Genomic DNA, 14838 nt, shown 5'->3' on the forward strand with positions numbered 1-14838 from the left:
TCTGGATAAGAGCGTCTGCTAAATGACTTAAATGTAAATGTAAATATCAATTATACTAAAATAAGTGTTACCGTAATCCACAGACAAATTAGTGGACATGCACAAATATTTGGACCAAACTACAACACTTGCCACTTGCCTTGTGTGTGTGTGACACAGAGAGAGAGGGAGAGAGTGTGTGTGTGTGTGTGTGTGTGTGTGTGTGTGTGTGTGTGTGTGTGTGTGTGTGTGTGTGTGTGTGTGTGTGTGTGTGTGTGTGTGTGTGTGTGTGTGTGTGTGTGTGTGTGTGTGTGTGTGTGTGTGTGTGTGTGTGTGTGTGTGTGTGTGTGTGTGTGTCTCTCTCTCTCTCTCTCTCTCAGGGATGGACGCTAATAGCTCGCCTCAGGCCACAATTTAACTCAGTCTAACAAGGTTTTCCCCAAAGTGGCCCCAGGGGCATCTTTCGCAAAGAGCCAAATTGATCACAAAGACAATCAAAGTGTTCGCTTCACCTGCACTCTCTCTTTCCCTCTCTCTCTCTCTCTCTCTCTCTCTCTCTCTCTCTCTCTCTCTCTCTCTCTCTCACACATACAGACACACAATATCAGTATTTTATGAAAATTAATATGAAGGCACTGCTTAAAACAAAGAGGCTATAATGAAATAGGACTTTGTTTTTATAAGGACACTATTCTGAGCACTGAGGTTAGAGAAGACCTGGGTTAAAATACTATTTGAAATCATTCAAATACGTTGAGTGTTTGCTTTAGCCTGTCTGGAGTACCAGATGGGCAGGGTTTATAATTGTGGGAGCTACCAGCAGGTCCTTACCAGCAGATCTGGTACTGAGGTTCAAGATGAAGTGCAGCTCACAAGAGAGAAATAGAACTGATGATGCCCTGGAGAATCTCCTCAATGAGATTAGCTACTGACGCTAACACAGGCTAATCTTTGCCACTCACAAAACACTAACCCCTATTAGAAGCTCACCCGTATAGTTGACACAGTAAGTGCTATAGGTATGCTACCACAAACGTCCTTCTATGGAATACAATGGTGGGCAATACCTTTTTACAGCATCTAATTGAGTTGTAGAATACATGCTAAATGCATAATATAAAATAGTCTTCAGAAAATACCTTTAGGTAACTAAAAATGAGTTGCATCCCATGGTAGCCATGGTCACCTTCTATAGGACGCTATTAAGTGCACAGAAATTTCACCTAGTTTCCTCCCAGGACATAGTAAAGACTGGAATGTAACAGGGACATATAGCAACACTACAGCGCGTTCAGAAAGTATTCACATCCCTTGACTTTTTCCACATTTTGTTGGGTTTACAGTCTGAATTTAAAATGGATCCAATTGCAATTTTGTGTCACAATACACTATAATGTCAAATTGGAATCATGTTTTTATAAATGTTTACAAATGACTTGTATTGAGTCAATACAATGTATTGAATGTATTGAGTCAATAAGTATTCAACCCTGTTGTTATGTCAAGCCTGAATAAGTTCAGGAGTAAAAATGTGCTTAACAAGTCACATAGTAAATTGCAAGGACGCACTCTGTGTGCAATAATAGTGTTTAACATGATTTTTAAATGACTACTGCGCCTCTGTACCCCACAAATACAATTATCTGTAAAATGCTGAATAGAAATTCTTATGTTTGGGGCAAACACATCACTGAGTACCACTCTTCATATTTTCAAGCATGGTGGTGGCGGCAACATGTTATGGGTATGCTTGTCATCGGCAATGACTAGGGAGTTTTTTTAGGATAAAAGGAAATGTAATAGAGCTAAGCACAGGCAAAATCCTAGAGGAAAACCTTGTTCAGTCTGCTTTCCAACAGACACTGGGAGACAAATTCACCTTTCAGCAGGACAATTACCTAAAACACCAGGCCAATTATACACTGTTTGCTTAACAAGATGACATTGAATGTTACTGAGTGGCCTAGTTACAGTTTTGACTTAAATCGTCTTGAGAATCTATGGCAAGACATGAAAATGGCTGTCTAGCAATGATCAACAACCATCTTGATAGACCTAAGGAATAATGGGAAAATACTGTACAACCCAGGTGTGCAAAGCTCTTAGAGACTTACTCAGAAATAATCACAGCTGTAATAACTGACAAAGGTGATTCAAACATGTATTGACTCAGGGGGTTGAATACTTATCTAATCAAGATATATTTGTGTTTTATTTTCCATTAATAATCATTTAAAAGAATGTGAGAATGGTGGAGGCTACTGTAATTCCTCTAGAAAGTACAGCTAAGGGTTCTGCCTGACTTCACACTGTGTCCAATAAATTGTGTTAACTGTGTATTAGCTGTTTATTAACTGTCCTTGTTGAATTGTTAAGTAAGACACCGCATAGACGCACACACACACACAGATGGTGAATTGCACACATCCAGAAAGCTGAATTAACCGCTCACACGATCTGACTGTCTTTATCTTTTCCTTTCTCCCTCCTTCTCTCTTTCCCTCTCCCATCTCTCTTTCCCTCTCCCATCTCTCTTTCCCTCTCCCATCTCTCTTTCCCTCTCCCTCTCCCATCTCTCTTTCCCTCTCCCATCTCTCTTTCCCTCTCCCATCTCTCTTTCCCTCTCCCATATCTCTTTCCCATCTCTTTCCCTCTCCCATCTCCCATCTCTTTCCCTCTCCCATCTCTCTTTCCCTCTCCCATCTCTCTCCCTCTCCCATCTCTCTCCCTCTCCCATCTCTCTTTCCCTCTCCCATCCCTTTCCCTCTCTCATCTCTTTCCCTCTCCCATCTCTCATCTCTTTCCCTCTCCCATCTCTCATCTCTTTCCCTCTCCCATCTCTCTTTCCCTCTCCCATCTCTTTCCCTCTCCCATCTCCCATCTCTTCCCATCTCTCTTTCCCTCTCCCATCTCTTTCCCTCTCCCATCTCTTTCCCATCTCTTTCCCTCTCCCATCTCTTTCCCTCTCCCATCTCTTTCCCTCTCCCATCTCTCATCTCTTTCCCTCTCCCATCTCCCATCTCTCTTACCCTCTCCCATCTCTCTTACCCTCTCCCATCTCTCTTTCCCTCTCCCATCTCTCTTTCCCTCTCCCATCTCTCTTTCCCTCTCCCATCTCTCTTTCCCTCTCCCATCTCTCTTTCCCTCTCCCATCTCTCTTTCCCTCTCCCATCTCTCTTTCCCTCTCCCATCTCTCTTTCCCATCTCTCTTTCCCTCTCCCATCTCTCTTTCCCTCTCCCTCTTTCCCTCTCCCATCTCTCTTTCCCATCTCTCTTACCCTCTCCCATCTCTCTTACCCTCTCCCATCTCTCTTTCCCTCTCCCATCTCTCTTTCCCTCTCCCATCTCTCTTTCCCTCTCCCATCTCTCTTTCCCTCTCCCATCTCTCTTTCCTTCTCCCATCTCTCTTTCCCTCTCCCATCTCTCTTTCCCTCTCCCATCTCTCTTTCCCATCTCTCTTTCCCTCTCCCATCTCTCTTTCCCTCTCCCATCTCTCTTTCCCTCTCCCATCTCTCTTTCCCTCTCCCTCTTTCCCTCTCCCATCTCTCTTTCCCTCTCCCATCTCTCTTTCCCTCTCCCATCTCTCTTTCCCTCTCCCATCTCTCTTTCCCTCTCCCATCTCTTTTCCCTCTCCCTCTTTCCCTCTCCCATCTCTCTTTCCCATCCTCTTACCCTCCCATCTCTCTTTCCCTCTCCCATCTCTCTTTCCCTCTCCCATCTCTCTTTCCCTCTCCCATCTCTCTTTCCCTCTCCCATCTCTCTTTCCCTCTCCCATCTCTCTTTCCCTCTCCCATATCTCTTTCCCATCTCTTTCCCTCTCCCATCTCTCTTTCCCTCTCCCATCTCTCTTTCCCTCTCCCATCTCTCTTTCCCTCTCCCATATCTCTTTCCCATCTCTTTCCCTCTCCCATATATCTTTCCCATCTCTTTCCCTCTCCCATCTCTTCCCCTCTCCCATCTCCCATCTCTTCCCATCTCTCATCTCTTTCCCTCTCCCATCTCTTTCCCTCTCCCATCTCTTTCCCTCTCCCATCTCTCATCTCTCTTTCCCTCTCCCATATCTCTTTCCCTCTCCCATCGCTTTCCCTCTCCCCCATCGCTTTCCCTCTCCCATCTCGCTTTCCCTCTCCCATCTCGCTTTCCCTCTCCCATCTCTCTTACCCTCTCCCATCTCTCTTACCCTCTCCCATCTCTCTTTCCCTCTCCCATCTCTCTTTCCCTCTCCCATCTCTCTTTCCCTCTCCCATCTCTCTTTCCCTCTCCCATATCTCTTTCCCATCTCTTTCCCTCTCCCATATCTCTTTCCCATCTCTTTCCCTCTCCCATCTCTTTCCCTCTCCCATCTCCCATCTCTTCCCATCTCTCATCTCTTTCCCATCTCTTTCCCTCTCCCATCTCTTTCCCTCTCCCATCTCTCATCTCTCTTTCCCTCTCCCATCTCTCTTTCCCTCTCCCATCTCTCTTACCCTCTCCCATCTCTTTCCCTCTCCCATCTCTCTTTCCCTCTCCCATCTCTCTTTCCCTCTCCCATATCTCTTTCCCATCTCTTTCCCTCTCCCATATCTCTTTCCCATCTCTTTCCCTCTCCCATCTCTTTCCCTCTCCCATCTCCCATCTCTTCCCATCTCTCATCTCTTTCCCATCTCTTTCCCTCTCCCATCTCTTTCCCTCTCCCATCTCTCATCTCTTTCCCTCTCCCATCTCTCTTTCCCTCTCCCATCTCTCTTTCCCTCTCCCATCTCTCTTTCCCTCTCCCATCTCTCTTTCCCTCTCCCATCTCTCTTTCCCTCTCCCATCTCTCTTTCCCTCTCCCATCTCTCTTTCCCTCTCCCATATCTCTTTCCCATCTCTTTCCCTCTCCCATATCTCTTTCCCATCTCTTTCCCTCTCCCATCTCTTTCCCTCTCCCATCTCCCATCTCTTCCCATCTCTCATCTCTTTCCCATCTCTTTCCCTCTCCCATCTCTTTCCCTCTCCCATCTCTTTCCCTCTCCCATCTCTTTCCCTCTCCCATCTCTCATCTCTCTTTCCCTCTCCATCTCGCTTACCCTCTCCCATCTCTCTTACCCTCTCCCATCTCTCTTACCCTCTCCCATCTCTCTTACCCTCTCCCATCTCTTTCCCTCTCCCATCTCCCATCTCTTCCCATCTCATCTCTTTCCCATCTCTTTCCCTCTCCCATCTCTCTTTCCCTCTCCCATCTCTCCCATCTCTCTTTCCCTCTCCCATCTCTCTTTCCCTCTCCCATCTCTCTTTCCCTCTCCCATCTCTCTTTCCCTCTCCCATCTCTCTTTCCTCTCCCATCTCTCTTTCCCTCTCCCATCTCTCTTTCCCTCTCCCATCTCTCTTTCCCTCTCCCATCTCTCTTTCCCTCTCCCATCTCTCTTTCCCTCTCCCATCTCTCTTTCCTTCTCCCATCTCTCTTTCCCTCTCCCATCTCTCTTTCCCTCTCCCATCTCTCTTTCCCATCTCTCTTTCCCTCTCCCATCTCGCTTTCCCTCTCCCATCTCTCTTTCCCTCTCCCTCTTTCCCTCTCCCATCTCTCTTTCCCTCTCCCATCTCTCTTTCCCTCTCCCATCTCTCTTTCCCTCTCCCATCTCTCTTTCCCATCTCTCTTTCCCTCTCCCATCTCTCTTTCCCTCTCCCTCTTTCCCTCTCCCATCTCTCTTTCCCATCTCTCTTACCCTCTCCCATCTCTCTTTCCCTCTCCCATCTCTCTTTCCCTCTCCCATCTCTCTTTCCCTCTCCCATCTCTCTTTCCCTCTCCCATCTCTCTTTCCCTCTCCCATCTCTCTTTCCCTCTCCCATCTCTCTTTCCCTCTCCCATCTCTCTTTCCCTCTCCCATCTCTCTTTCCCTCTCCCATCTCTCTTTCCCTCTCCCATATCTCTTTCCCATCTCTTTCCCTCTCCCATCTCTCTTTCCCTCTCCCATCTCTCTTTCCCTCTCCCATCTCTCTTTCCCTCTCCCATATCTCTTTCCCATCTCTTTCCCTCTCCCATATATCTTTCCCATCTCTTTCCCTCTCCCATCTCCCATCTCTTCCCATCTCTCATCTCTTTCCCTCTCCCATCTCTTTCCCTCTCCCATCTCTTTCCCTCTCCCATCTCTCATCTCTCTTTCCCTCTCCCATATCTCTTTCCCTCTCCCATCGCTTTCCCTCTCCCCCATCGCTTTCCCTCTCCCATCTCTCTTACCCTCTCCCATCTCTCTTTCCCTCTCCCATCTCTCTTTCCCTCTCCCATCTCTCTTTCCCTCTCCCATCTCTCTTTCCCTCTCCCATATCTCTTTCCCATCTCTTTCCCTCTCCCATATCTCTTTCCCATCTCTTTCCCTCTCCCATCTCTTTCCCTCTCCCATCTCCCATCTCTTCCCATCTCTCATCTCTTTCCCATCTCTTTCCCTCTCCCATCTCTTTCCCTCTCCCATCTCTCTCTTTTCCCTCCCCATCTCTTTCCCTCTCCCATCTCTTTCCCTCTCCCCATCTCTTCCCATCTCTCTTCTCTTTCCCCATCTCTTTCCCTTCCCTATCTCCCATCTCTTTCCCTCCCCATCTCTCCCATCTCCCATCTCCCATCTTTCCCATCTCTCATCCTTTCTCTCTTTCCCTCTCCCATCTCTTTCCCTCTCCCATCTCTCATCTCTTTCCCTCTCCCATCTCTCATCTCTCTTTCCCTCTCCCATCTCTCTTTCCCTCTCCCATCTCTCTTTCCCTCTCCCATCTCTCTTTCCCCCATCTCTCTTTCCCTCTCCCATCTCTCTTTCCCTCTCCCATATCTCTTTCCCATCTCTTTCCCTCTCCCATATCTCTTTCCCATCTCTTTCCCTCTCCCATCTCTTTCCCTCTCCCATCTCCCATCTCTTCCCATCTCTCATCTCTTTCCCATCTCTTTCCCTCTCCCATCTCTTTCCCTCTCCCATCTCTTTCCCTCTCCCATCTCTTTCCCTCTCCCATCTCTCATCTCTCTTTCCCTCTCCATCTCGCTTACCCTCTCCCATCTCTCTTACCCTCTCCCATCTCTCTTACCCTCTCCCATCTCTCTTACCCTCTCCCATCTCTTTCCCTCTCCCATCTCTTTCCCTCTCCCATCTCCCATCTCTTCCCATCTCATCTCTTTCCCATCTCTTTCCCATCTCTTTCCCTCTCCCATCTCTCCCATCTCTCTTTCCTCCCATCTCCCCATCTCTCCCATCTCTCTTTCCCTCTCCCATCTCTCCCATCTCTCTTTCCCTCTCCCATCTCTCTTTCCCTCTCCCATCTCTCTTTCCCTCTCCCATCTCTCTTTCCCTCTCCCATCTCTCTTTCCCTCTCCCATCTCTCTTTCCCTCTCCCATCTCTCTTTCCCTCTCCCATCTCTCTTTCTTCCTTGCCTGTTCTTGTATCCACGTGACTCACGTCATGATGACTACCACCCACAATAGACACGTCTAGTTACTACTGAACAAAAGTGAGCTGATGAGATCAAAGTTCAATCCCATAGTGCACCACATCACACTTCACCAGACTACCAGGGTGCCTCTGCTTCCACCACCAGCCAGCGTATGGATACACTGCATAACTGAGAGAAACTTCCCGTGTGTTTAACAAGGACATACTAAAGAGAGAAAGGCTGCTTCTTTAACTCAGGGTCAGGCAGCACTGGGGCGATTGCAAGAGATCCCTCACAGCCAATATAAACTAGATGCAATGTACTGCTAGTGTGTCACACACACACACACACACACATCCCTCTCAGCGGGGTATCGCATACAATCCCTCAGACACTGAGGAATAAAATCAACACGGAAACATGCAGTCGTTGAGAGCACAAGTGAAGTGGAAGCGCACAGGGTTAGAGCAAGTTGGATGCCACCCTCACGCTCAGAACCACTGGGACCACACACTGATAGAGAAGCACGGTCTACAGGCTGTGTGTGGCTGTGTGTGTATGTGTGTGTGAGTAATGGTGCAACACCTCAGTGTGGAGGATTAGCTCTCCCGACCCAGGCTTTGAGTAATCTTTCCCCTAGTTACATAACACTGGGCCATTAGTCAGTAACATGCACAAACACACACACATATACATACACATACATACTGTGCACATACAAACGATGAGTATATATTCCTCTATACTGTTTCCTCTCACCAACTAAGTTGTTGCCTGCTCCTTCCCCACAATGAATGCTACCCAGTGAAACAAAGTTTTATGTTCCTAATTATGACAATATAGAGAATGCTGTTCAAGCTGTGGGTAATGTTGATGAGGAGATGAGATAGATCGTGTAATGTGATAAATGATTTGGAGTATATTATGTAAATTAAACTGTGCACCACAGTATAGATTATGCTGTGGATTGCTTCCGTAGACCTTCAGGAAGCATCGATCCCCTGATAACGCCGGGATTGGCTGATCAATGCAGATGCAGGATGCCTCAAATTCTATTGGCATTGGGACCTCATGCATGGCATTGTGGCTATTTGTGTTTTACAGGCCAGAGTTGAGAACAGAGTGGGTGCATGTGTTTGTGCTCACGAAAGAGAGAGATGATGGCGTGGTGCTCTCTCTCTCTCTCTCTCTCTCTCTCTCTCTCTCTCTCTCTCTCTCTCTCTCTCTCTCTCTCTCTCTCTCTCTCTCTCTCTCTCTCTCTCTCTCTCTCTCTCTCTCTCTCTCTCTCTCTCTCTCTCTCTCTCTCTCTCTCTCTCTCTCTCTCTCTCTCTCTCTCTCTCTCTCGAGGAAGTGTTGGAGATTGTGATTGACACCTTTCACTCACAGAGAGGATCACATAGACCACACCCAACCCCATGACCCATCCCCCTCCTGCTCTGGACTGAACTCAGTGACCTATACCGTCTATGGGAGGGTTCGCCTGTGTGAAAATGGCATTGCATTGCAGTAGTGTGTCATCGTGTATCTGTGTGTGTGTCTGTTGGAATGCATTTGTGCATGTGCATACATATACATATTATTACATTGTGTGTTTGGTCACCTGTGTTAGGCTTATGCATGTATGCATATCTGTGAGCATGTGTGTGTGTGAGCATGTGTGTTTGCATGTGATGTGCGCATGTGTGGTGGCATCATACTATTATACTGAAGGTGTATTTTGTGGGTTACTGTGGATGAGGGTGAGAGTGTACAGTAAGTGTAGGTGTAAAGGCACACCTGGTTCCAGAAGCCCCCTGTGGCCAAACATAATCAAACCGAAAGAAATGAACCCATCTACAAATATCTTAAATTCGAAAGGACAATTTGCTTGGACCCCAACCATTTAATCCAAATTAAAATAGCAACAATTAATCAAGAGCACGTAAAAAATATTTGACCCTGAGCACGTTCTTTTTGTATGTGTTTCAGGTGCATCAGGTCATAACTATTTTCAGAACGTTCCGTTCTTGTCATTGGATAACTGCTTGTCATTAAATAACGGAAATTGAACAGTATCAAAACGAGAAACTTTTGTCTTTTTCACCTCAGCATGTTTATAGGCTACATCATCGTCCGCCGGTCAGCCGGGACAGGAGGTTTGAAAATTGCTAAATGATAATTAAACAAGGCATATGAGGGGGGCTCTATTTTTCATAACCTCGTGGATGTGATTGCATTTCTCTGTGAGCAGTGCAGACTCCACAGGCTGCGAAGGTTGGGAGAGGGGCCGCGTGGCGCACACTGATTTAATTCTATCTGACAAACCCTTTGGGGCGTTCAGCAGGATAGACGGAGAGAGAAAGACAGGAGGACAGAGAGAGACGCTTCGGGCCCTCTTCTACCCACCACAGCTATGAAGCCGGATATTTCGGCATCCCCCCAAGAAGCCCATGCACTAGTGGTCGCAAGGCCCAATAAAGTGTGAGTGTAGGCTACAGTTATTGCAAGGCGGGCGGGGAGAGACGAGTTAAGTCATTTGCGCGCGCGAGAGAGAGAGCGAGAGCGAGAGAGATAGATGTCCTCCCCAAAGTTTTCGTCCTCTTTTTCCCCCAGGGTTATAAGAGAAGGCCTGCTAAATTGCTAATCGCAGAGGCAAACAGAGGTGTATTTTAATCCTTCTAATGTTGCTTGATTTTCAAAGCCAAATAGTAATAGTATTGGACACAATAATATTAATGTAAAAATAGGAAAATACTGTTAATTAACATCACAGAATATTGTTGCACATTGAAAAAATATTCATGAATTAGTCTAAATATTGTCTTATAGCTATAACTTCAACAATGGGCTTAGAATAATCATAATTATTATTTGAATGTTGTTTATTTTAAGAGTAATTTCTGTACTGGGCATGTTGTATATTTAATGATGACCAACACAAATTAGTTTAAATTTAGTTTAACTACACTTTATTAATATCAACACAATGGCGTTTTTGTATCATTTGTCACAGGTCTACACACCTACAACGAAGGAATGAGAATGCAGCCAGGAACAACAGACGCTATAGACTACCTCTAAGACTAGACTACCTCTAAAACGAGACTACCTCTAAGACTAGACTACCTCTAAGACTAGACTACCTCTAAGACTAGACTACCTCTAAGACTAGACTACCTCTAAGACTAGACTACCTCTAAGACGAGACTACCTCTAAGACTAGACTACCTCTAAGACGAGACTACCTCTAAGACGAGACTACCTCTAAGACGAGACTACCTCTAAGACGAGACTACCTCTAAGACGAGACTACCTCTAAAACGAGACTACCTCTAAGACGAGACTACCTCTAAGACGAGACTACCTCTAAAACGAGACTACCTCTAAAACGAGACAACCTCTAAGACGAGACTATCTCCAAGTGAGGCCCTCACCTGTCTTTCATTGAACGAACTGGTTACTTTATTTATACTTTTACACTATCATAATAGTTCCTGTAGGCTTATTTTCGTCACGGGTTTCCGTTTAAGTGATGATTGTTATTTTACAATTCACAAGGTAGCCTATAGGCTAGTGATCATACAAATTAATAACACTAGACCTACGCAATTTGACAACAATTGGTCATCGCGGAAATGTTAATTTTCAATAATTGGACCGAACAGCAATGCCATTATGTTTTGTTGTTAGTCTGACATCATTTGTAGGAGTAAATTGTAAAATAGGTCTACTATTCAGCATTGAAGGCCTTGGATCCAAAGCCATGATTGTAAGGGGAGAAAGAGGGAAAAAGAGAGAGAGCTGTGGGTTGAACTTCCGTCTCGAGGACATGGGGACATTACCCTCTCTCTCTCTCGTGTGTGTGTGTGTGTGTGTGTGTGTGTGTGTGTGTGTGTGTGTGTGTGTGTGTGTGTGTGTGTGTGTGTGTGTGTGTGTGTGTGTGTGTGTGTGTGTGTGTGTGTGTGTGTGTGTGTGTGTGTGTGTGTGTGTGTGTGTGTGTTGGACGTGGGGGGCACTAATGTTGCATTTCGATGCTTATGGAGCGGTGCAGCGCTTGACTGATGGATATGGGTCAGTAGAGCGCACTCCCAACACAGAACCTCCTTGCTTGGCCCTATATCACCAGGAAGGTATGTAGGACACAGCCTATACATGGACAACAAGCTTATATTTGGGGTTCTGATGGGGCACGAGAGTTGAACGAAGCTCATGAGGCATGTCTAACTTGTATTCGTCAAGAATTAATGGGTACATATAATTTCTAAGTCCAAAAATGGATGCTGCAACTGCAGATTGCCCTTTAAAGAAACAAAATGTATTTGCATTTTTTTTCCAGAGAGCAAACATGTATAAGACTGTGTGTCCTGCCCATGGCCCATGGTGCTATAGGGCCAAGCTTGCAGGTTTTGTGTTCCAACGTGTCATGCGCTCTACTAAACCATTTACATTTATCCAGTCCCATCCCTCAGCTTTTTGCCGAAACAGGGGTGGGAAAGGCTTTGTTATTGTTTCAACTGCGAATTGCCGCTGTAAAATCGTCAGTGGCAATAGTTTACGGCAATAGCAAATTATGTTCTTCGTGAAGATGATCTCTATTCAGGCACTCCATTCAGCCAGAGCATCTGAAGTCTTGACGCTCCTCCAAACTAAATAGTGTTGCGTTAACTCCAACACTGGGACTTATACAAGTTGTTTAATGGATACACTGCATAACCGAGAGAAACTTCCAGTGTGTTTAACAAGGACATACTAAAGAGACGTCTCATGGAGAACCACACGCACACGCACACACACAGTATAAAGATCCGAATAGGTTACTGAATAGTGAGACTAAATGGCAATTGTATTCTCAAGCTGGGGCTAATAGTGACTGAGGCATGAGCAAGTTGGGATAAAAAAAACTTCCCTAGTAAAGTTCACACAGCGCACATACAACAGAACTATAGTACAGAATGGATGTGGGGAATACCAGTGATGTGAGTGGGTAGATGCGCCTGCTATTTAAATGAGCTGTCAAAAGCAGTCGGATCCTTACCTCGCATGGTGGTGTTTGTGCGACTCTCTTCCGAATGCAGCAGTCATGAAGAAACAAACATAAATACTTTTAAAAAGCTAAATCCCCGGGCAAAAACAAAACAACGTTAATGTTTGCCGTCGTCCACGTTCATTCGGGGAGTGTTGGTTCTGCGCAAAAGCATTCCAGACCAGAACAGGCTCGTGCTTGTTGACGCGCTGGGCAGAGCGGAGCAGAGAGACCGGCCGTGGAGTGTGGAGAGGTGGTCAGACGGTTTGAGTGTCGTCCGCTCAGCGAGCATGCGGCTTTTCACATGACATCTGCGCCTGAACATCTACGGGAGGTTTTCACTGTTTCCCCCGGCGGAGGGGAGAGCGCTAGAGAGGTTTAGAGGAGCAGGGATTGGACTAGCACTTTCTGCTCCTCCCACTCTCGACGTCCCCAATAACGAACCAGTGTAGTAGCCCATAGCATACTATGGGCCCTAATCCAGCACGTACCTTCATAACAGTGAGGATACTTTCGTTATATAGTCCTCCCTAATATGGTGTTTACTAACAGTTAGTTAGCCTACAATAACACATCATCCAACCATCTAACAACCATATTTCTACAACATTTTATAGACTAAAGAGGAGCGTTTGAGTTCAGGCTGTGCATGCCCACATCGTCAATAATCTTTAGAGTTGACTATGGAAAGGGGTCAGAATCACACGTTTCTTTCATTTCACAGACAATTTACAGTCAAATAAATGATTTTGTAATGTATAGGCAGGCCTTAACCTCTCACACTTAGTTAGATTAGGCTACATCAATTAGACTAGCACATTTTGAAACCATTTAAAAATGGTTGAATCTAAATAGTTTATTGGTTACACAGTTCAACACTCTCCCTGGTAAATATTTCATATATTGGATGTTAAACACTGTAATGGCTGTGGATTGAATAGTAAAAGAGAACCACTGACAAAATATTGATACCGCACTACATATATAGTGAAATACTAAATGTTTATCAGTCAAATGTAGCTGTTTAAATGCTTATGTGTCACTGAGAGGATACAGGCTCAAATGATATTACACACGTCTAATGTTTCTTCTCTACTGCACATAAAGCATTTCCCAATGCATATTTCCAGGGTGAGGGCGTTTATTTACAGTGCAGTCGCTGGAAAACTATCCGCTATGTGCGGAACACGTACAAAACAAAATAACAAACAGGACAATTCAAAAACAGGAAATATAAACTTGGGATAACGGGTAAATCGTAGTAGAGTACTCAAAACAACCAGGCCTCAAGTGCTCCTGAAAATGTCGGCATGCCAACTTTTACCTGTCTGATCAGGACAGAAATGAAGGAGCTTACTTTTATCAACATGGCCTTCAAACCTGGACCATAGCCTGCCATTATTTACAAATCCTTAATCAGTGTCATGAAATAAAAATCATATGCACATTTTCCTACCAGAGATGTTTCCCTCAAATGGATTAGTTGTGTATAAAAGTGTAGATATTGTCTATATGGTGAGATTAGCATGGACAAAAGAGCAACACTATTTTTTTATATCTCAAACGGCAGCCAAGCAACGATGATCATGTCACCAGAATAAGACCCTCAATATTTATTGGAAAGGAGCATCAAGCTCATCGCCTTGCTCTTTCACCACCCTGTGAAGTTCATCATCATTTGTATCATCTGTAGCCTAATAAACTGCATGCTTTCCCAACGAGTCGTAGTTGGAGGACCACACATCATATTGTGACTTGAATTTGACTTTGATAAGATGGTTAATACTGTACAGTATATCAATATTTGTACACAAAAGCGCTTCCACTGACATTTCTCGCATAATACATTTTACCGACACAAAAAGATCCCACCTTGTCTAGCGTATTTTGTTTTGCCGACATCTGGAAAGTTTACTGTCAATTTGCTGTTTCCATCAGGCCTGTCTTGACATTTTTCTCAGTACTTTACTCACATAAAAAGGTTGGATGGAAACCTGGTTTGTGACTGACATAACAAGAGGGAAACTGCTGATGCCCAACCACATTTTGAAATTGCACTTTGTGTAGTTTACTAATCTAATGCTTAACAGTAAGTTGAGACCCGACTGAGTTGTTAAAAAACAAAACAAAAAACCTTGGGGCCGGGGCCCTGGGCAACCGCCTATGCCACTTATGCACATGGCCCTCCCTGATTCTTCTTCTACCTACAATGACTACTAGCCTGCTACTACTACTACTACTACTACTACTACTACTACTACTACTACTACTTCTACGAGGCCTGCCACCACTATACGTTTCAATCTAAATAAAGGCACACTATTTACCCCTATGTCAAGAGGCCCCCACCGCCCCACACACACACACAGACTGATTTCATTCAAATTAAGCCCAGTTTCTATGTGCGCCCCTGTATAATGAAGAGTGATTAAAGGTCAGGTGAGGTGATGATCATGGAGTTGTCCCATAGACTTTATTATGCCACTCT

The 14838-nt window shown here is 45.2% G+C and overlaps 1 protein-coding gene across 1 annotated transcript in view; it reads right to left on the minus strand.

The window, feature by feature from the left end:
- rorb (RAR-related orphan receptor B) overlaps positions 1–12680 on the minus strand; it is a 40151-nt gene extending 27471 nt beyond the window's left edge. The window contains exon 1 of the mRNA XM_046350221.1: positions 12363–12680. Within this exon, the coding sequence (XP_046206177.1) occupies positions 12363–12369 (7 nt within the window). The 5' untranslated portion in view covers positions 12370–12680. The remainder of the gene's footprint in view (positions 1–12362) is intronic.
- Positions 12681–14838: the final 2158 nt, after the last annotated feature.

The sequence above is a fragment of the Oncorhynchus gorbuscha genome, linkage group LG05, assembly GCF_021184085.1.
Source record: "Oncorhynchus gorbuscha isolate QuinsamMale2020 ecotype Even-year linkage group LG05, OgorEven_v1.0, whole genome shotgun sequence".
NCBI classification, from domain to species: domain Eukaryota; kingdom Metazoa; phylum Chordata; class Actinopteri; order Salmoniformes; family Salmonidae; genus Oncorhynchus; species Oncorhynchus gorbuscha.